We start from the raw sequence: 22,544 nt of genomic DNA, 5'->3' as shown, positions 1-22,544 counted from the left end.
TCAAACTTTTGACTATGATATCCTTTGATTTTTAAAATTTTTAATTTTGATAAAGTCCAATTTATTTCTTTGTTGTCTTTGCTTTTGGTGTTAATCCAATAAAACTGCCAAATTCAGGGCTGTGAAGACTTTTCTCTTTTGCTTTCTTCTAAGAACTTAATACTTGTGGCTATAGTGTTTAGGTCTTCCATCCATTTTGAGTTCATATTTGTATATAATATATGATAGTTCTTTTTGTGACCTGTTGGGTCATATACATCTAATCTCCTAGTTAGCATCCAAAATGGAGTCGAGACTGGAATTAATTTGATCGGAAATGGTCATTTCCTGTAACTTCTTACTCTTTGTCTCCTTCAAAATTTTTAAGTGTCAGGGGCCATTGTTGTGCTGTAGCCAGTAAAGCTACCTCCTGCCATGCTGGCATCCCTTATAGGCACTGCTTCAAGTACCAGTTAATTCACTTCCCTTTTAGTTCCCTACTAATGGCCCGAGAAAAGCAGCAGAACGTGGTGCAATTCCTTGGGCTCCTGTTGCCCACATGGGAGATCCAGATGAAGTTCCTGGCTCCTAGCTTTGGTCTGGCCCAGCCTTGGTTGTTGCGACCGTTTGGAGAGTGAACCAGTGAATAGAATATCACTCTCTCTGTCTTTCCTTCTCTCTCTCTGTAACTCTGCCTTTCAAATAAATAAATAAATAAATGAATATTTTAAAAAATTTTAAGTGTCACTTTTCAGCTTATTTCTCTGTTCCTTCCTTCTCTAAAATGTTCTGTGTTCTTCATTTTTCTTTCACTCCTATGTAATCTGATTTGTGCTATACTTTCATTGAGTGTACCATTGCATTTATGAATCTTGGTGAAAGAGTACAAAGCTGTTCTACTAAGATTCTTTGAAATAATTATGCTGGTGATGATAAAAACAAAGCCAGGTAATGCTGAGAAATTGCTGTATTTTTATAGTGAGAAAGTGAAAAGCCTGTAAGATGAAGGCCACTGGGCAGTAATTTCCAAGTAAATATCTATAAACTTATTTTACAGGAGGGTGTCTTAATAACAGTTTTTGGATACAAGTGAAGATAAATGTTTCCTTCATGAAAAATTAGTAATAATTCAATTATTGCATTTCTAGGCTTAAATTTGTATATGTATTCAGTTTAGTTGTTACAAAACTTGGATTTGTTCCATTCAGTAGTTTTTTGTAGATTGACAGGTACATTTAATGCACAACATAAACTTGGACGTGTTTTCTTTTTGTAGTTTTGTACATTGCCAGGTACATCAATATTTTTGTCTAAATATGTACACGTTCTAATTTTCTACAGTTATCATACATTAACAAAGTAAACTTTTGGGGCATTAGAAAAACTTAGTATCTGTGTCACAAAATACAATTAGTGTCACAGTTGTTAATGATTTGCAGTGGCCTTTATGTGCTTGGTAAAATGTTCTGTGATGTATTATTAGTATTATGTGTTACTTCCACCTAGGGACCTATACTTTAATTTAATAGTTATATTTCCTAGGAAAAACTATTGATATAGTTACTAAGCCATTCTGTTGAGCTGTTTCTGTCAAGACACCTTAAATATGGCTATGCTATAATATTCATATTTCTATCATTGTTATATTGTTAATTACTATGAATGCCCTTTTCTCTTTGATATGGATTTTACACTGTTGTATGAAGTGAAAATACGAAATGTTAATAACATGCTTAGGCATTTTTTTGAGTGATAAACTTTTTTTGTTATATATATTTTAGATGCATTACTAAATGCATGAAATTATGTTCAGTAGTTCTCTTTATACATCTTGCTATAGTTCTATAAAATTAAAATCTGTATGAATTGAGATTATACATAAAATTCATAGTAGATAAATATTAGTAAAATTGCGTATGAAATTTGTACTTATTGATAGCTAGTGCTGTTTTCATCATGACTTGGTATTTTTCTTATTTTTTGGTCATATTTTTTCATATTTTCTTAATTAAGGAGGGGAAAATTTCTTTCATTATTAACGTAGTCTGAATTCCTATTTTAGATGTGAAATTTTAAAAATCTCAGTAGATTGTTACGTACATTAACATTTTTAGGTATAGAGATAGGATTTAAAATATGTAGTATTCATCAATTATTAAATAAGTCTATTGCAGAAAACAAAGATGATTTTAATATCTTAATGATTAGTCATTAGATTTTAGACTTTGTCTTTTTTAAAATCTGTGTATTTCACAGAGTGAATTTTAAAGTATTATGTCAGCTTGGTTTGGCTATGCAGTTATTTTAAAAATATCTTTATTCTGCATGTAATTTATTTTATTTGCAAAAATATCTAAGAGTATTCCCTCAGGATATATATTATTATATTCTGATACTGTTTCTTTGAAATTTGATTTAAGAAGAGCCATAATCTGAATTGATATGGGCATACTAACTATTTTATAGAATATATGGTTGACATTCTTTTCTATTTTTATTATTGCATAATGATTTCTTAGATGATTGGCCAATATATCCAACAAAAAATCAGAAAGCTTTAACCTTAGAACTTATGTTTTTCTTTGGTGAGAGCAAGCATGCTGTGGTCTCTGAATGGTTTCTTCTAGCTTTGTATCAGTATTTAAATTTAACATTTGAAAAACTCAAATACATATGTGGCTTCTTTTAGAACATTTCAAGTTTGTATTGTTACTTTCATAATCACTGTTTAGTGTCATTTTCTCTGTTAAATTGTCAGCTCCTTGTGGGCAGGGGTTGTGTTTGTTGCATTTGTTGCTACATATCCAATGCTAGATATAGAGCCTCTCATAAAAAGACACCTAAGAGATATTTGTCCAGGAAATATGTCCACATGTATACATGTAGTTGTGGAGTCTCATACAAGATTTCACTTTAGGAATTATCTGGTCCAGTTGCTTCATTTTATATAGGATCAGGAGCATCTGAGACCTTCAGAAGTTTAATAAGTTAATCATGGATATGTTCCTTCATGTATTTTCTGTTAATTGTTAGATGATCTCAATAGAAATACTCTCAAGTAAGTTGTATGTATACCTTGAAAATAATTTCCTTGGTACTTTAGATGAATATCATATACTTTTCTAGATTCCATTTATAGCATTAATTATAATTCATTGATAACTCAGTTGAAAAAGTATAGGCTAATCAGTTTTAATTTTCTTTTTCTTTTTTTTTAAGATTTATTTATTTGAAAGGCAGAGTTACAGAGAGAGAAGGAGAGACAGAGAAAGAGAGAGATCTTCCACCCGCTGTTCACTCCCCAAATGGCTGCAATGGCTGGGGCTGAGCCAGGCCGAAGCCAGGAGCCAGAAGCTTCATCCAGGTCTCCCACGTGGGTGGCAGGGGCCCAAGTACTTGGGCCATCTTCTGCTGCTTTTCCCAGGCCATTAGCACGGAGCTGGATGGGAAGTGGAGCAGCCGAGACTCGAAACGGCACCCGTATCGGGTGCTGGCATTGCATCTGACGGCTTTACCCACTATGCCGCAACTCTGTCCCCCAGTTTTAAACTTTCTAACTCAGTATTTTCTTTTAATATTTGTTGTAATACTTTTTATTGCTTGTTTCAATATTTGTTTTTAAGAATTTGACAATCCTCTTCTTTGTCCACTGGCAAAGTACATTTCCTACTCTCATGAAGAGACCAGTTAACTCTCTTCTGATCTTATTTTATAAAGTCCAGTTAAAAGCAGGATGTTTTTAATCAACAATGCAGTCTACTCGCGTTTTCAGGACATTCTCATGAAGCTCTGTGGCTTGAATGTAAAGTTGCTAGATGTTTAATTTGTTTGCAGGCCAACCACTTACGTTAAACGTCTCTTCTACAACTGTATTATCTCTAACATGATAGCTCACTGTAACAGGCTGATATGCATGGAGAGAAACGTGGTTATTCAACAATAAGGTGGTTTCTGTAAAGACTTGTTTCCCATAATTACTGTTAAAATAATAGTGTTCTTCCTATGCAGTAGAAAGACTGTATCAGAATGTGTACTCCAATGTCTTGGTTTACTATGTGATACTTAAAACAGAGTAAGGATATTGGAGAGCCCTTGTATGTACAACAATGACCAAGACAGCTAAGAGAAGGACAGGGTGTACATGTATTTGGGGTATCTAAGGAACAAACTTAAAACATTTAAAAAAATATTATGACTTAATTAAGGTTCTTGTATTCCTTAAGAAAGTACCCTGAGGAGCAAACTGATATTTTGAAATGATACCCCAAGAAGGAATTGAAAAATACTTTGTGGTATTCTGTTAGTTGTAATTTTCTGTTATATGCTGCTGCTTTTCCAGTAATTTCAATTTTTATGGTGTTCAAAACATTTGAAATTGAGCTAAGTTAGTTGGCCTACAGTGAATATGTTAGAGTTTCTTTTTATTATATGTTAAGTAGACCATATAAAAAGCCTAAATTTATGTAGAATAAATAGAATCAGCTACAACTTTTTGTTGTAGTCCCCATGTCTTTATTTTTGGTATCTGATAGAGAATTAGAAATTCTTTAAAAATTTTTTAATTCAATTCTAAAGGCAGAGAAAGAGAGAGAAAGAAAACAGCGTTCATCCACTGGTTCTCTCCCCAAACCTCAGCTGGGCCAGGATGCAGCTAGGACCTCAGAACTCAAATCTGAGTCTCTCACATAGGTGGCAGAGACTCAGGTATCTGAGGCATCTGCTGCAGCCTCACAGGATGTGCAATAGCAGGAAGCCACTAGAATCAGAAGTGGCGGTAGGACTTGATTCTAGGCGTACCAGTATGATACTGGGGTATCTCAGCGGGGTATCTCAGCTTGTGGCTTAACTATTGTTCCAGTTGCTAGCCTTGGGAATTAAAACTCTTGACCCACTAATATTGTTTATTTTAAATTAATTTGCACTGGTAATAATACTAGTCCTTCTCTTAGAAAATTTTAATGTCTGTGGAAATGTTGGTTTTGAGGGGCATGATTTATTTTTGCCCAGTATGTATTCATTTTTTTGGTTCTCAAGTATTCTGTAAAGAAAACAGAAAGAACACTTGTGTAGTACTCAAATGGGTAATTACCTAAAAGAAAGGAACATTTCCTAATTTTGAAATACAGTGAAGTTATAGCTAACATTTTTTTCCTCTGACCATGTTTTGTTTCTCTTGTAAGATTGATCAGGCACCTCATTAAACTGAAATACATGTCTGCCAATAATTCTAATATTACGCTGTTTCAACAGGCAGTTCATTTCTTGTTCTCTAATATTCCACATCCTGATTTTAGGCAAGCCTATAATGCAAGTTAATTCACTTCCATTGTTAAGAGTTCCCTAATATATGAAATAAATTCATTGATAGGTTTGTAAGGCATGTTGTGGTTCATAAATCTATTAGTTAGAATGATAAAAAAAAATTGTTTTAGTACATTTTATACTGAGAGTATAAATTAGGAAAAATCCAAAAAATTAGTATTAGAACAAGGGATTTTAAAAAATGAAGAAAAGCTCTGAAAAGTAGAATAGAAAGCAAAAATAATATAAGGATCAAATTAGCTAATATCTATAGAGCCATGTTACTCCAGCAAAAAATGTAACTAGGGAATTTTTCAAGGAATTTCTTAAAACCATATAGAATATTCAATGAGAATTTTAAAACAAAATTGTTTTCCAGAATAATAAGGCCGTATTGTTTAATTACTACTCTTTAAATACTCTTCTGATCCCAGAATTTGCCTTTTTCTAGGAATCTTCCTGATCTAACATACTTTTCATATTTAAACAAAGCTGACTACTTATATTTGTCAACATCTAGTGCTCTCACATCATGCTTACTTTATAATTGGGTAGAGGAGAAAATGATGAACATATGGTATCTATTACTATAGAGATCAGGCACTGGGCCCCAGTCTGTATACCCTACTGAACATCCATTCTTTTGTTATTTGTGCATTTATGCCATCCAAGAAACTTGTTCCTAAGAATTTTTTAAAAATATTTATTTATTTGTTTGAAAGGCACAATAACAGAGAGAGAGGGAGAAACAGAGAATTCTCCTCCATCCGCTGGTTAACTCCCCAAATGGCCACAAGAGTCAGGGCTGAGCCAGGCCAAAACCAGAACTCAGGAATTCCATCTGGGTCTCCCACATGCCTGGCAGGAGCCCAACTACTTGGGCCATCTTCTGCTGCTCTCCCAGGTGCATTCACAGGGAGTCTGATCTGAAGCAAAGCAGCCAGGATTTGAATTGGCAATGCTGATAGAGGATGCTGGTATTGAAAGTGGCATCTTAACTCCTTGTGCCACAGTGCCAACCCCTAAGAGAATTAAGCCACATATATTGTTTCTGAGTAATAAAGAAATCTTACTCTATCTTTGAACATAATATCCATGTGATAGTAACTGCTTTCCCTTGTTTGATATTTTTGGTACTCTGTATAAACTATATAGATGCATAGTATCTTGGTGATGTTCTTAAACTGAAAGCTCCTATTTTACCTTATTCAAAATATAATTCATGGGATCCATGTTGTGGCATAACAGATTAAGCCGCTGCCTTCAATGCTCGCATTCCCGTATGGGTGCCAGTATGAGTCCCAGCTGCTCCATTTCCAATCCAGCTCCCTGCTAATGTGCCTGGGATAACAGTAGAAGATGGGATGGCCCAAGTGCTTGGGTCCCTGCTACCCACATGGCGGACCTGGAAGAAGCTCCTAGCTCCTGACTTTGGCCTGGCCTAGCCCTAGTTGTGGAGCCATCTGGGAAGTGAACCAGCAGATGGAAGATCTCTCTCTGTCTCTATAACTCTGCCTTTCAAATAAATAAATAAATAAATCTTTAAAATATATATACATATATAATTCATGTCTAAACTCATGAGTAGGATTTTTTTTCTCATTGGTAATAAGAATATCTGATATAAAACTAGCTACATTAACAGTCTTTAGTAAAGAATAGTAAGAAACTATTCTAATTTTCATGTGGGTATGAATCTTATTTTGTTTTTGACTCACTCTTATTTTGTATAGAAATAAATTAAGCTAGTTGTTGATTGGCTTGATCAGAGCCATATAACTACTGAGAAGCAATTACGTTAAGACTTTCCTGGCACTCATTTCATTCCTTCCCCTGTTCTGTTTTATTCTCATTGTGGGCCTCAGTAACTTGTAGTCAATAACCACAACAAAACCTCAGCTTTACTGCAGCCTGTAGTTTGCACCAGCAGTTTAACTTTGCTTGAGAATTGCCACAGATACTTTTCCAGGCATACGCTAGGGTGAAAATATAATTTATTAGTCAAGTAATGACTCAAGTCCTTTACTTTTTGATTTGGGATCTGTCTTACTTCACTTAATGCCTCCAGTTTAGAGGGCATTTTAATTTAGAAGTTCATATTCAGGTATTCATGTTCTAAATTCAAAAATGTCAGTGAGTTCTCTGTTTTTCACAACAAACATATGTAATTTGAAACAACAACAGACAATGACTGTTAAATTGTTTCTTATAGGTCAATTTTTCTAAAAATAAACCATCATTCTTTTTTGTTCTAAATCCATAGTTTTATTGCACTCAACAGTAATTTATTCATTTTAAATCATCAAAGCTGTCATCACTGAATTGAGTGGCCATCACAGTTCTTGCAATTCTCAGCTGACTGTTTATGTAGGAAACATCAGAATACTGAAAAACTAGTACTGGCATTGGAGCACAGAGTGTCAAGCCCCTGCCTGTTAGACCAGCATGCCATATGAGTGTAGGTTTGAGTCCTGACTGCTCCACTAATGATACAGCTCCCTGATAATGCACCTAGGAAAGCAGCTGAAAATGGCCCACCCATGTGGGAGACCGGATGGAGTTCCTGGCTGCTGGCCAAATTTGGCTTGGCCCAGCTCTGGCTGTTGGGACCATTTGGGGAATGAATCAGTAGATGGAAGATCCCTTTCTCTCTTCCTCTCTCTCTAATTCTGCCTTCAAAATAAATAAATCTTATATAAATACTGAACAACTTGGCAGATAACTTTTTTTAGTATTTTGTAAGCAGGTATTTTTTAGATGATTTTGCATTGTCCATAAGTTATAACAAGAGGCTTTTCTTATTACACAATGCCATTTCAAACTATGGCATATTACCTTAGCTTCCTGACATGTGTAGGGGGGAAAAAAGCATACTTCCTGCTTAAGAACAAAACAAAACAAAGGGGAAAAATCATGTAGGAAATATTGTTTATCTTAGTATTTATTGTGTATATTTGGTTTCTCTTTGATAAGGCAGAATAAGGAGTAACTAGTGAAGAAGTCAAGAAACCTTGCTTTCTAGGCTTGGCTCAGCCAGGTGCTAGCATATCCTTGAGCACATCGTTTGATCTGTCAGTAGGCCTTGAGAGCTTATTCACCAAACCAGAAAGTTGAACTAAATGATCTCCAAGGTCCTTTTCAGTTCTAAAATGTTATGATTCTGTATATGAGTTTCTTTTTAATGTAGCATAGTTGCTTCTGTGGTATGTGTTGTACAAAAATAAATTAATTTCTTTTCATTTTAGATATGATGAATGGATTAAAGCAGATAAAATAGTAAGACCTGCTGATAAAAATGTGCCAAAAATAAAACATCGGAAGAAAATAAAGGTATGAACTTTTACTCCAATATGATGCAGTTAAATAATATGTGCCTTAGTATTATTCTTAGTGTTACACTCACTTGAAATGTCAATTTTATTGAATGTTAGATTTTAGTGTACTTATTTTTGTCAGGCTGTATAAAGCATTTTAAAAAATATTTATTGATTGATTTATCTGAAAGGCAGAATTACAGAGAGGCAGAGAGAGAGAGAGAGAGAGAGACCAAATGGCCACAGTAGCTGGAGCTGGGCTGATCCAAAGCCAGAAGCCCTGAGCTGCTTCTGGATCTCTCACATGGGTACAGGGGCCTAAGCACTTCCACTGCTTTCCCAGGCACATTAGCAGGGAGCTAGATCAGAAGTAGAGCAGCTGGGATTCAAACTGGCACCCATATGGGATGCTGGCACTACAGGCAGCAGCTTTACCCACTATGCTACAGTGCCAGCCCCATGTATAAAAACATTTTAGAACCAGTACTAAATGATCTTTGAGACTTTTTCAATCTCAGCATTTTATAAAACCACCCAAGCAGATTGCACTTCTTCATTTCAACCTTTTCATGTCTCTTTGTCCCCACCTAGGAGCCACAAAGAAGTGTGATTAAGAGACATGGGTATTGTAATAGCTGTAAAGTATTCCATGGAAGAAAAGGAGATATCTGAAGGCAGAGAAGAGCCTATCTGGCAATTCTTTTTTGTGTCTTCATCTTTAACTGACTATAGGCACTGGCTTCAAATATGTTCCCAAGACCTTATTAATCATACCCTACATAAATCTAATGTTATTTATGTACGATAGAATTGCTTTTGTTCAAAGATCATATCTTTCTAAATGTTTGATTCAAAAGTAGAGCATTAATTAGATTTTAGAGTATTATTTATCTTACTGGCTTTTTAAAAATACTTTGGATGGTATATGTTGTTGAGGTACTTAATAGTTGTTCTGAAATTCCATTCCTCATATTCAAAGTGAGGAGCTTTTTATAGTTTTGCTAAATGATACAGACCCAAGTGGCTGGCCCAAAATAGTAAAGCTTTTCTCCCTTACTTAAGTGGTCATTTCTTTTCTTTTCTTTCTTTCTTTTATTTTTTAACATTTATTTTTTATTTGAGAGGCAGAGTTACAGAGAAAGAGGGAGGGGGAGACAAGAGTGAGAGGTCTTCCATCCACTGGTTCACCCATCAAATAGCCACAATGGCCAGAGCTGGGCCTAACTGGAGTCAGGAGCCAGGAGCTTTTTCTGGGTCTCTCACATGGGTTCAAGAGCCCAAGCACTTGGGCCATTTTCCACTGGTTTCTTAGGCCATCAGCAGGGAGCTAGATTGGAAGCACAGCAGCCGACACTTGAACCGGTGTCCATGTGGGATGCCAGTGCAGAGGTTTAGACTACTAAGCCACAGCGCTGGCCAAGTGATCATTTTTTTACAGAGTTTTGCCGGCTGTCAGTAGAAGGAAAGGGCAAATTGGGTATCCCTTATGGGTAATGTTTGGGTCCAGAGTGTTTCAGATTATTGTATTTTTTGTTTTGTTTTGTTTTTGATTTTGGAATATCTTCCTCAACTTCACTGCTTGAGCAGTCTTAATTTGAAGTCTTCCAATTATTACAGATTTCTTATTAAGAATACTCAATTTGTATGTGGAATATTGTCATTCTCAACTCACAATCTATAAAGAACATTTTAAAAGTTTTTAAACAAGCAATGTGAGATTGTGGTTTTTTTCTTTTTTTTTTTTTTCAGGTAATGTTCAAACCTATTGCAATTTAATTTTGAAGAATTTATATAATAAACACCAATTAACTAGCCTCAATTGCTTATTGGAAATTTGATTCTCAGTATTAAAATTATAGTAAATATAAAACCTTCTTCCTCATCTCACAGCATTTTATTTAATACTTTTGAGGCACTTTTTATATTCTTTGTTTTTATGTTAGATGTTTAACAATATTCTTATTAGTTTGAATAAAAATGGGTGTTAACATTGTTACTAATAAATGTCTCTTGATAGATTATGGCTAACACAAAATATTTTTTCTTTCTGAACCTAGAATAAACTAGACAAAGAAAAAGACAAAGATGAAAAATATTCTCCTAAAAACTGTAAACTTCGGCGCTTGTCAAAACCTCCATTTCAGACAAATCCATCTCCTGAAATGGTATCCAAACTGGATCTTACTGATGCTAAAAATTCTGATACAGCTCATATTAAATCCATAGAGATTACATCTATCCTTAATGGACTTCAAGGTAAACATAAACATCTTGCTGCATGCAAGTATTTCATTTTTTTTGTTTTGTTTATTATATTTATTTGAAAGGCAGAGTTACAGAGAGAGGTTTTCCATCTGCTGGTTCACTCCTCAAATGGCGGGCACAATTAGGGCTGGACTTTCAACTGGTAGTTCACTTCCCAAATGTCTGTAATGGCCAGGACTGGTCCAAGCCAAAGCCAAAATCTAGGAACTCTACCTGGTGATGTGGACCCAAATATTTGGGCCATCCTTCACTTCTTTTTGAACCAAAACTCTGATATGGGGTTTCAGTGTTACAAGCAGTGGCTTAACCTGCTTTGCCACAACATTAGCCCCTGTTATTTTCTTTCTGACACCATATATGGCAGCTGTTTGACATGGTGGTTAAGTTGCCTCTTGGGATGCCCACATTCTTTATTAGAGCATCTATTTTGTATCCTACCTCCTTCTTTTCTGCTATCACTTCCTGCTAATACATACCCTGGGAGGCAGTAAGTGATGGCTCAAGTACTTGGGTACTTGCCACCCACATAAGTGATCTATATTGAGTTCCTGGGTCCTGGTGTTGGCCTAGTCCATTTCTGACTGTTATGGCATTTGAGTAGTAAAAGAGATGGAAGATTTCTTTCATTCTATCTCTCTTGCTGAAATTTTTTTTTAAATAATACTTTGTTATCAAACTGTAAAACTATAGTGTTTTATGAAAAATAATATACTTTGATTATTTTGATTACATCTATTATGGTCTCTTTTATGGTGACATTATTGCCTAGTAGGTATGAAACAAAAAAACAATAAGTACTGGAGGGAGAAATTCATTAAATCTGATAGGGAAAAGGCAGAAATCTTATCTATGAAATGAAGTAGAAGAATATATCTCCATGAGTAAAAGAATATATCTATGAGATGCAATAAAATAATATATCTACATAAATATAGTTTATATTCCTCATAACTTAATAATGTGATTCTTACTTGTTTTAAATGTAACAGGAATTGGTTTTTGTCTTTTATTTAATGTTGTTAGAGTTTATGCATTTTCATTTTACTTGAGATATGGACAGAGAGACAGATCAAGAGAGATTGTCCCATCTGTTAGTTCACTCCCCAAATGCCTGAGGAGCCTAGTGTTCCATCCTCATCTCCTGTGTAGTACTTCAGGGATCCAATTACGTGAGCCATCATCTGCTGTCCCCTAGAGTGTGCATTAGCTGGAAATTGAATTGGAAGCGGAATAGTCCAAAGTTGAACCAAGCACTCTGATGTGGGATGCAGTCTTCCCAAGTGGTAACTTAACTGCTGTGTCACATGATTGCCCTCTTATTTTAGTTGAATATGTGCATGAACTTACTAGATAAACGAACACTACAGTTTTCTAGAGTAGAGTCAATTTTATAGAGGTTTCTAATGCATTTAACAGAAAAAAATAGCGCACGGGAAAAAAAATGTGTAATTTAATCAACAATAGTAAAATAGATACTAATAATTCTCTAAAACAGTGAACGAATACAAGGATACTTCAATAACTTCATGGAAAAATGAAATAAAAAAATGAGTTTATTTTGGTACAAAATTATTTTCCATAATATGTGAAAGTGCATATATGGATTTAAAGTATTATTTTATAACTAAATAGAATCATACTTTTATTTTTCTGTAAATTTCTGAAGTATCCTCAACAATTGCTTGAAAGTATTCACTGTGTCTCCTCCCAGAAGTAATTACTATCCTGACTTGTGTAATCATTGTTGTATTTTTCTTCACAGTTGGATTGTCTGTGTTTATTATTATTAAAGAGGATATTGTTCAGTTTTTAAAAATTGAGCAGCAAATATACACCCTAGCTTTGAAAGAAAGCTTTTAAGTAAGCTTCCTCAGAACACTATCTGAATAGAGATTCTAGGTCATAATCTGATTTCACATTCAGCTTCTCTGGGAGTTTAAAAGCCCCTTCTGGGAATTTAGTGAGACCAGGTCATACACAAGTTTGCAGAAAGTTCTAGAGGCTCACCCTAGTTAGATTAGTTGTAATGGATGACCAACAGGTGTATGCTCAAGGGATGTAGTAGGGTACTTTGTGTTTTCTCATTTTAGGATTACTATGGTTTGTTATTTATGTATTTTTTGCTAAATATTTTATTTGAAAGGCAGAATTACAGAGCAAGAGGGAAAGACAGAGAGAATCTTCCATCTGCTGGTTCACTCCCCAAGTGGCAGCAACAGCTGGGGCTGGGTTAGGCTGAAGCCAGGAGCCAGAGGCTTCATCCAGGTCTCCCACAGAGATTTGGGGGCCCAGAGTCTTGGGCTATCTTTAGCTACTTTCTCAGGCCCATTATTAGGGAGCTGTATAGGAAATGGACCAGCTGGGACTCAAGGTGGCACCCATATGGGATACTCAAGTCATAGGCGTCAGTTTAACCCACTATGCCACAAGGCTGCCCCTACCTCTTTCTTTTAGAAGTAGGTCAGAATGTTTCTGCTGGATAAAAATATGTCAGTGATCCAGGTAGCAGCATATAAAGCATGGCAGGGAGAGCTGGAATTTCATTATCACATAGTCAAAGCAAGAGAGAGAGAGAGAGAGGGAGGCAGGGAGGGAGGGAGATATGAAGAATGCATTTTAGCTGCTGGCGCTGTGGTGTAGCGGTTAAAGCCACTGCCTGCAGTGCCAGCATCACCATATTTATGGTGGCTGGGTGTCTTAGTCCTTTATTTTTTGCTATAACAATATCACAGACTGGGTAATTTTTTTTTAAAGCTTTTTTATTTGAAAGGCAGAATTATAGACAGAGGGAAGATAGAAAGAGAGATCTTTGATCTATTCGTTTACTACCAGGTGGCTGCAATAGCCATGGCTGGACCAGACCAAAGCCAGGAGCCAGGAGCTTCTTCCTGATCTCCCACGTGGGTGGCAGAGGGCCAAACACTTGGGCCATTTTCCGCTTTTTTTCCCCAGGCCATTAGCAGGAAGCTGGATTGGAAGTAGAGCAGCCAGGACACAAACTGGAACCCATATGGGATACAGACAGTGGCTTTACCCACTGCACTACAACACCAGCCCTGCAGACTGGGTAATTTATAAAGAAAATATATTTAGTTCTCACGTTTCTGAAGGCTGAAAAGTCCAAAAATACCAAGTTGTCAGCATCTGGTGAAGACTGTTCATCCAGCATCAGAACATGATGGAGGGCAAGCAAGATTGCTGTGTGAGCCCATGAGGGAGGGCAGGGGCAAGAGTAAATGCTTAAGAGCCAGTTCACTTTTACAGCAAAGCTGCTCCCTCTGTAACTAACCATCCCCAAGATGATGAGCCCCCATGATCTAACCACCTCTTAAAGGTCTCTTCTCCCAATACTGTTATAATCACAGCTAAATTTCAGTGTGTTTTCAGAAGGGATATTTAACTCATAGTAGCTGGATTGGAGATTTTTCTTCAGTATTTTATGGGCATTGTTCAGGTTTTTTTTGTTTGTTCCAGTGTTGATTCTCTGAAGTCCAGAACTCTTCCATTTCCTGATTCTTTGTATGTGACTTGTGTTAAGAAAAAAGAAGATATTATTAGAGTTCTTTTCTTACCATTTTTTCCTTTTGTTTTCTAGCTTCTGAAAGTTCTGCTGAGGACAGTGAGCAAGAAGATGAGAGAAGTACTGAGGATATAGATAATAATGGCAAAGAAGAATCTAAAATTGACCATTTGACCCACACCAGAATTGAACTTATTTCAAAAGAGGAGCAGAACAGTTCATCTCTGCTGGAAGAAAACAAAGTTCACACGGATTTGGTAATATGTAAACCAGCATCAAAATCTCCAGAAAGACTAAGAAAAGATGTGGAAGGATTATCTGAAGATACTGATTATGAAGAAGATGATGTCACAAAAAAGAGAAAAGAAGTCAAGAAGGACACAATGGACAAATCTTCAAAGCCACAAATAAAACGTGGTAAAAGAAGATTTTGCAATACAGAGGAATGTTTAAAAACTGGATCACCTAGCAAAAAGGAAGAGAAGACCAAGGGCAAAGAATCACTTTGCATAGAAAATAGTAGCAACAGCTCTTCAGATGAAGATGAAGAAGAAAAATCAAAAGCAAAGATGACACCAACCAAGAAATACAATGGTTTGGAGGATAAAAGAAAATCTCTACGGACAACTGGATTCTATTCAGGATTTTCAGAAGTGGCAGAAAAAAGGATAAAACTTTTAAATAACTCTGATGAAAGACTTCAGAACAGCAGGGCTAAAGATCGAAAAGATGTGTGGTCGAGTATTCAGGGACAGTGGCCTAAAAAAACGCTGAAGGAGCTTTTTTCTGACTCGGATACTGAGGCTGCCGCTTCCCCACCCCATCCTGCCCCAGAGGAAGGGGCAACAGAGGAGTTACTGCAGACTGTGGCTGAAGAGGAGAGTTGTTCACCCAATGTAGAGTCAGAAAAACCACCACCAGTCAATGTTGATAGTAAACCCATTGAAGAAAAAACAGCAGAGGTCAATGACAGAAAAGCTGAGTTTCCAAGCAGTGGTAGTAATTCAGTGTTAAATACCCCTCCTACTACGCCCGAATCGCCTTCCTCAGTCACAGTCACAGAAGCCAGTCAGCAGCAGTCCTCTGTGACAGTATCAGAACCCCTAGCTCCAAACCAAGAAGAGGCTCGAAGTATCAAGAGTGAAACCGATAGCACAATTGAGGTGGACAGCGTTGCAGGGGAGCTCCAGGACCTGCAGTCTGAGGGCAATAGCTCACCAGCAGGCTTTGATGCAAGTGTGAGTTCCAGCAGTAGTAATCAGCCAGAGCCAGAACATCCTGAAAAAGGTGAGGAGGAAAAAAGTGTATGTTGACTTTTTTTAGAATTTCCCCTCTTAAATTTTTAATGGTTTCACAGTATCTCGTTTTAATATGACACATTTAAGTGATGTACTTGTGTGATCCTGGTAAAAGTGGAAATTTGAAAGGTAATCTAACTAATGAATAGTGAAATGCATTTAAAATCTTGAGGGGCCTTTAAAGTCCTTTGCTTGAGCCGTCCATGAACTTTCATAGTCGACCAGAACACATGCTGGAAATTGCACCCAGGCCAAAATCCACACCTGTTTGAAAAATCATTATATATGCTGGTTGACTATATGGCTTGAGCAACTGAAATATATTTCTGTAACATTGTTTTTGCAATTGTAATGTGCAGTTTCTCACAAACATTTTGATTTATTGACAGACCCCTCCACCCTTAACCAAATACTGTATGTAGGGGTTTGGAGCAACCAACTGTCCAGGCACTGCTTTCCTCAGACAACCGTGTCAAACTGATTTTCAAGCCTGACTAACTTGTGTGAGTCTGTAAAGGAATTTGATGCTTTCTTAGATGCATAGCTTCCAAATTGAAGGACCAATATATGTGTTAATAAACTATAGCATTACTTTTTTGATTTTCCGTGAAGTTGTTTAAAAGTGGAAATTCAAATTAGTACTTTCCAAAAGTATTAGTGCCTTTCGATGGTGCCATACCTATACATTTCTATCATCATTTTTCTTATAAACCAGTTCATTCAGGTAGCTTTGAATCAGTATACTCTAGGCTGACACTTGGCTTTTGAAACACATTTTTCCATTGGAAAGATAGAATGCATAGGGTATACATCAGGTTTTCATGTGCTAGCTATAGATTTTCAGCTAAACTCAAAAGAGAAACAATCTAGATTAGTTCTAAGGTTTTTCTCACAAATCTTAAAACATTTCTTCTTTTAAAAATTTTTTATTTATCTGTGAGACAGATAAAGAGCTTCATCCACTGGTCTGCTCCCCAAATTCCTATAATGTTCTAGGCTGGGCCCAGCCCAAGACAGTAGCCAGGAGCTCAACCTAGGTCTTTCGTAAGAGTGGCAGGAGCCCAACTATTTGAACTATCAGTGCTGCCTTCCAGGGTCTGCATTAGCAGGAAACTTGAGCCAGGAATGAAACTGAGGAGCTTTGATGTGGGATGCAAGTATCCTAACAGGTGTCTTAACCACAAGGCCAATCACCTGCCCTAAGACATTTCTTTTTAAAATTAATTAAGCAAAAAGTATAGTTGCAATTAAATCAAGATGATCTTTGTTTTTTGTTTTTGTTTTTGTTTTTTTTTTTCTGCTTTCACAAGTATACAGTTACTATAGTTACATCTGTGTGCCATACTCTTTCATGGAACCAAATTACCTCGGCATGAATGGAGTAATCTTCCATATGAAAGAATCTTTTGTCACAAATGATGAGATAGGCAGTCAACAACAGTATGATAAAATTTTACAGTTACATTTATTAGTAGGTTATATCCTCATGTTCTTCATTTCTTAAGAAAGATTAAAATTAACAAAAAAGTTATTGTATCATCTACAAATAGACTGTTAGTATTGCCTTTTTGATTTTAGTCTGGACTAGTTTGAAAAGTGTAGAAGTTAAGAGCTGCTCCCAAATTTAGGATGAGAGAAATCATCTGCTTTATCAAATCAAAATATTTTTTAATTGTTTAGAATATGTTTGGAATAAATTCTCAAGTATCCTTTGTATAAGGCCTGCTTTTAATAAATTTGGGAATATTAGAGAATCTGCATTAAGTAAAAATATGTTTCACTATTTAGTTTTTCCACTGTACTTTAGTGTTTATGGAAGTTTTTATTTCTTAGTATCTGAAAGCATTAAAATTAAACTCTTGGAGAGAAAAATGGCACTTAATTATAAAATTTTGTGCTTCAGTATAGTTGACATTTAAGTCACCATATTTATGTTTCACTTAAATCACATTAAAATAATGCTAAGAGAAATTATAAATAACATATCACCCTTTAAAAAAGAAAAGTATCTAGGAAGTTGCAAACATTTAATAGCCTGTCCCATTCTTGACCACAGTCATGTTTCAACACTGAAATATTGATTTTACCATTGGTAACAGAACCAGAAAACTTTGTAGTAAACCGTGCATGATTCTTTCATAATATTAATTTATATCATGTATTATAGTATCTGACATTGGAACTAAATGGAGATAGCACTTCATTCATCTGTGCCTGAAAGCATCTTTTGTGTAGTCTGAGAGATAATATAAATAATTAGAAAAATACTAAAACGTAGTAGATGCTAAGGACCAAATGAGTAGTATAGAAAGATACATCACTGGAATAGTGATTAATCCGTGAAGCTGGGAGCCTCAGGGAAGGTCTTAGTGAAGATGCAGGACTTGAGCTAGTCAAAGAAAAAGGAGACATTTATTTATCATGTATTGGGATAATTTCCCACCAAGATATTTCTTAGAATTACTGTATTGAGTTTGTAATATAGATATATACACACACACCATTGCAAATATATACATAATTATTTGTAATGTGTATATATATAGTATATATACACTTATACCATTGCAAATATATACAAACATTTGTAATGTATATTATATTGTAATATATTACATATATATTTTATATATAAAATAACCAGTGTCCTGAGAGCTAAGCTTTTTTGAAATAAGTGTTAAAAAACCAAGTGTGAATTATTACTAAAGTTTATCCCATTAATATTTTTATGCCACTTAAAATTATATTAATATCATTGTAAGACATAACATTGATATTTTTAAGCTGCAATTAAATTTTAATATTTTGATTTTAATGAATCTTAACAAATTTCAGTTTTTATTTTCAGCATTTACCTGTTTTTCAGTTTCTAGATATATAAACTCTCAGTGCTATATTGAAAACTATTTTCAATTTATACTGATTTTTCTAAGGATGTGTATACTTTATTTACTTTCTAAAATACCCTAATTTTTATTATATGCAAGAATTCAGCTTTGGTGAATGGTAGTTTATTAAAAATTTATATTAACTTGTATGATAATTATAAATCTCACAAAGACCATGTAGGTTTGGAACTGTTTTTTTTACAATGTGGAATTAATTTATACCTAGGGTATGTTTGATTTTATTTTGTGTTACTTAATTTCTTTCCCATCATAGCCTGTACAGGTCAGAAAAGAGTGAAAGATTCTCAGGGAGGAGGAAGTTCATCAAAAAAGCAGAAAAGAAGCCATAAAACGACAGTGGTAAACAACAAAAAGAAGGGAAAAGGCAGTAAGTGTGAAACCTCTAGTTTTTAAAATATAAAAATAATAGCTGATATACTTTGCCCCTCCCCATTAAGAAAAGGGTATTCAGAATATGGGATAGATCAATGTTTTTTTCTCACTACCTTCAAAAATGTCACACAAAAGTTTTCTGCCTCTCTGTAGGTAAAGCAACTCATGTTCTCCACACTACCATTAACCCTCCTCTTGTTTTTAAATAAGTTTTTAAAAAGGGGAGGGGCAGTCATAGAGTTTTCTGATCCTATAGTAAATTCTGTGATTTAAGCAAGTTGGTATTGTTCAGCAGCTGCATTGATTGTTGATGAATGATTGGTTAATCCTTTTAAAAATCATAACTAATGTAACATAAACAAATATCATTGTTACCTTTGTGTTCCAGTTTTTTTTCACTTAATTATCTATATCAAATATTGTACAGTTCTTCAGTCGTATATTTTTATTACCATGAAATTGGCTGCTTAGTAATTCTTCAAGGCAAAAGCAACATAGAAGGAAACAATCAAGATAGCTTTAGAATCATAATTCCAGCAATTCCAGTTTGTATTTATGTTTGGTACGCCACACTGTGTGACTCTAGAGCAACTACAAGCTAGTATGCTTCCAGCCAAATACTTAACTTTAGCAATGACGCTGCTCATTGACTTACAGAGAATATATTATACTATATTTCTCCTGAGGGCTGCACATTGTATCTCTCTTTTGTAGATAAAGGAAGAAGCGGAAAATATGTAAAGAATTTTTTTTCAGGTGTCCCACACTGACCTCCTGCTGCTCTTCCAGGAGACTCCTGCCACCTCCACTGCCTGACCTTTGCTAGCAGCCGGCTTGGCTGCACTTCAGTGCAGAAAAGGGTTATTCGGCCAGCTCCCCGAGGTTCTGCTGAGCCCATATGACTTCCAGGCGGTGAATATGGCATCCCTCGGGCCCCGGGCGGCTGTGCTCAGCAAGGCCATGAAAGCCAGGCAGAGGCAGGCCACTGCATAGAGTGGGACTGAGCCTTGGGTGACTTAGCTTGGAGCTGCCAGAGGTTCCAGAGCAGCAGTGGGAGGCTGGGAGGGAATTCAGATACAAAATGCGAAGAGTGGTGGAGTTTCTTTATTTCCAAAAGAGCACGGTGGGAGGAGATGCTATGTTCATTTATTTACTATTTGTAATACTTTTCAGGCTTTACAGCCTGTTTTTTTTCTTTTAATGGCTATTAAGTAAAGAATCAATATATCATAATGCAAATTGTTCATCAGTTATTTGGTGTAACTGATGGATATTTAAAATGATAGGATTCATTTTTCTTACATTGTGATATTTTTGTCTTCAAGACTTTATTGTTTAAATGACATTTCCTGAGAGGGCTCATCTTCAACAAGTTAGTTAATATATCCATACAGTATAGAGGGTGCAATAGTTGATTGAGTTTTTCCTATTTTAATTATTGGGATTCTGCCATGGTAAATCAGAATGAGTTAACTCTCTCTGAGAATGACTTGTTAAAGTGAATTAATTTCTGATGGAATCTAAAATAGTATTTTATATCCAAAAAGTAATTCATGGAAATACTAATCCTATCACCTATTCATATGGTAAGCTGTCAAGGTTAAGTATTTGCATTCTAGTACTAAATCTTAATTATCTAAGGCAGATGTAACATAACTGTTATACTGACTACTAAATTCTCATAAACTACTGGATATATTCATCCAGGAGGGAATTTACCAATGGAAAAGTGATGGTTTATTTTAGTCATAGGAGTTATTTAAGAAGAAATTTATTATACATGTCAAAACTGTGAGTGTATTTTCAAGGAATTCTTTATTGAATATGATGATTATGCTCTTTGTAAATGGCCAAGAGAGTAAGAAAATATTATGTGTCCTATTTTTTAAAAAAGTGATTTATTTATTTATTTGAAAGGTAGAGTTACAGAGAGAAAGAGAGAGAGAGAGAGAGATCTTCCATTTGCTGGCTCATTCCCCAAATGGCCTCAACTACCCTAGGCTGGGCCAGGCTGAAGCCAGGGGCTTGGAACTCCATCTGGGTCTCTGTATGGGTGGCAGGGCCCAAGTACTTGGGCCATCATCCTCTGCTGCTTTCCCAGTGCTGGAAGTTGGACTGGAAATAAAGCAGCCAGGACACTAACCAGTGTTCATATGGGATTCTGGTGTCCCAGGCAGCAGCCCAACCTACCATGCCACAACACCTGCCCTATCTAAAGTTTTTTAAAATTAAGAAGTTTCTAAAATATAATTCTAAAAGATGCTGCATTTTTACTCTATATAGTAACATCATAGATTTATAAAAACCTTCAGGTGATTGCTGTGTATTTGACAGGCTATGTAATTTGGAAGATTAGTGTGTTTTTATTATTATTATTATTATTATTGGCCGTTCAAATACGAACATATGTTTTTTTAAACTGGGATGCTGCTACATTTGTGTGTGATTTTTTTAGGTTTATGGGCAGACTGCTATAGTCATAAATTCAAATGGTTAGTTTAAAATTATACACTAAAAGCATGTGACAAATTCATTGTTACCCTTTTGGTTATTAATGTTTTTCTTTTTCTTTCAGCAAACAGTAGTGACAGTGAAGAACTTTCAGCTGGTGAGAGTGTAACTAAAACTCAGCCAGTCAAATCAGTTTCCACTGGAATGAAGTCGCATAGTACCAAATCCCCAGCAAGGACACAGTCTCCGGGAAAGTGTGGAAAGAATGGGGATAAGGATCCTGATCTCAAGGAAGCCAGTAATAGATTACCCAAAGTTTACAAGTGGAGTTTTCAAATGTGTAAGTGACATATGTTGACAAGTAAGCTGTAGGAAGTTCATCCTGGTAACTCTTAATGCTAGTACTCTGAAAAAGAGGCTATACCAAACTTAAGAGACATACTAACCAATTGCAGTGTATAGATCTGATTTGAATAAACAAATCACAAAAGAATAAATTTTATGAGAATGGTAGCAAACAATATGAAACTATGTTTTTGATATGCTAGAAAAAACAACCTGGTATTATATTTGAAGAATGGATAGGGTTACAGATGAGGCAAGATTTGTCATAATTGGTAATTACTGAAGCTGGGTGAAAGGCTAATGGACTTCAGTATACTTCTCTCTGTACTGTGTATATGTGAGAGATCTCCATAATAAAGGAAGTGTGTCTAAAAAAAGGCTGCACTAAAGCTTTTCACATAGGGAAATTCCACAGGTATTTTTTGGAGATTATAAATTGCTTTAGAGTTTTGATAGTTTTCTTTGAATATAAAAGCTATATGCATTCACCAAAATTTGAAACATAAAAACAACAGAAGAGAAAAGCTTGTCAGCAATTTTCTTCAAAAACATATAATGTTAAAATTTGGTGTCTTTCTAGTCTTATTTCTAAATATGATTTGCTTTTAAGATTTATTTTAATATTCATTTTATTTAAAAGAGAAAAAGAGAGAGAGAGACAGAAGAAGATCTTCCATCTACTGCCTCACTCCCCAGATGCCCACAATAGCCAAGACTGGGCCAGGTTGAAGCTGGGAGCCATAAACTCAGTCAGGTCTCCCACATGGATGATAAGGACTCCTAGAATGTG

At 35.5% G+C, this 22,544-nt stretch overlaps 1 protein-coding gene and 1 long non-coding RNA gene across 12 annotated transcripts in view; one reads left to right on the top strand and one right to left on the bottom strand.

Annotated features, from left to right (window-relative positions):
* The window catches only part of LOC103350927 (uncharacterized), a 57,001-nt gene that overhangs the window by 17,137 nt on the left and 17,320 nt on the right, over positions 1 to 22,544 (bottom strand). The window lies entirely within an intron of this gene.
* Positions 1 to 22,544, top strand: part of ARID4B (AT-rich interaction domain 4B) — a 154,610-nt gene that overhangs the window by 122,452 nt on the left and 9,614 nt on the right. For 7 of the 11 annotated variants that reach the window (XM_070055537.2, XM_017347727.4, XM_008268245.5 and 4 more), the window contains 5 exons: positions 8,526 to 8,610; positions 10,652 to 10,850; positions 14,455 to 15,666; positions 18,840 to 18,953; positions 21,534 to 21,749. In XM_070055537.2, the coding sequence (XP_069911638.1) occupies positions 8,526 to 8,610; positions 10,652 to 10,850; positions 14,455 to 15,666; positions 18,840 to 18,953; positions 21,534 to 21,749 (1,826 nt within the window). Of the gene's footprint in view, positions 1 to 8,525; positions 8,611 to 9,185; positions 9,354 to 10,651; positions 10,851 to 14,454; positions 15,667 to 16,066; positions 16,235 to 18,839; positions 18,954 to 19,714; positions 19,865 to 21,533; positions 21,750 to 22,544 lie in introns of those variants that run through there. The other 4 variants (XM_008268246.5, XM_089311600.1, XM_089311603.1 and 1 more) reach the window with 4 other exon arrangements.

Source organism: Oryctolagus cuniculus, chromosome 13, assembly GCF_051225735.1.
Source record: "Oryctolagus cuniculus isolate XC-2025 breed Fujian yellow rabbit chromosome 13, ASM5122573v1, whole genome shotgun sequence".
In the NCBI taxonomy this organism is placed as follows: Eukaryota; Metazoa; Chordata; class Mammalia; order Lagomorpha; family Leporidae; genus Oryctolagus; species Oryctolagus cuniculus.
Note: the sequence above shows the minus strand (reverse complement) of the source record. Positions and strands in the feature narration are given on the sequence as shown.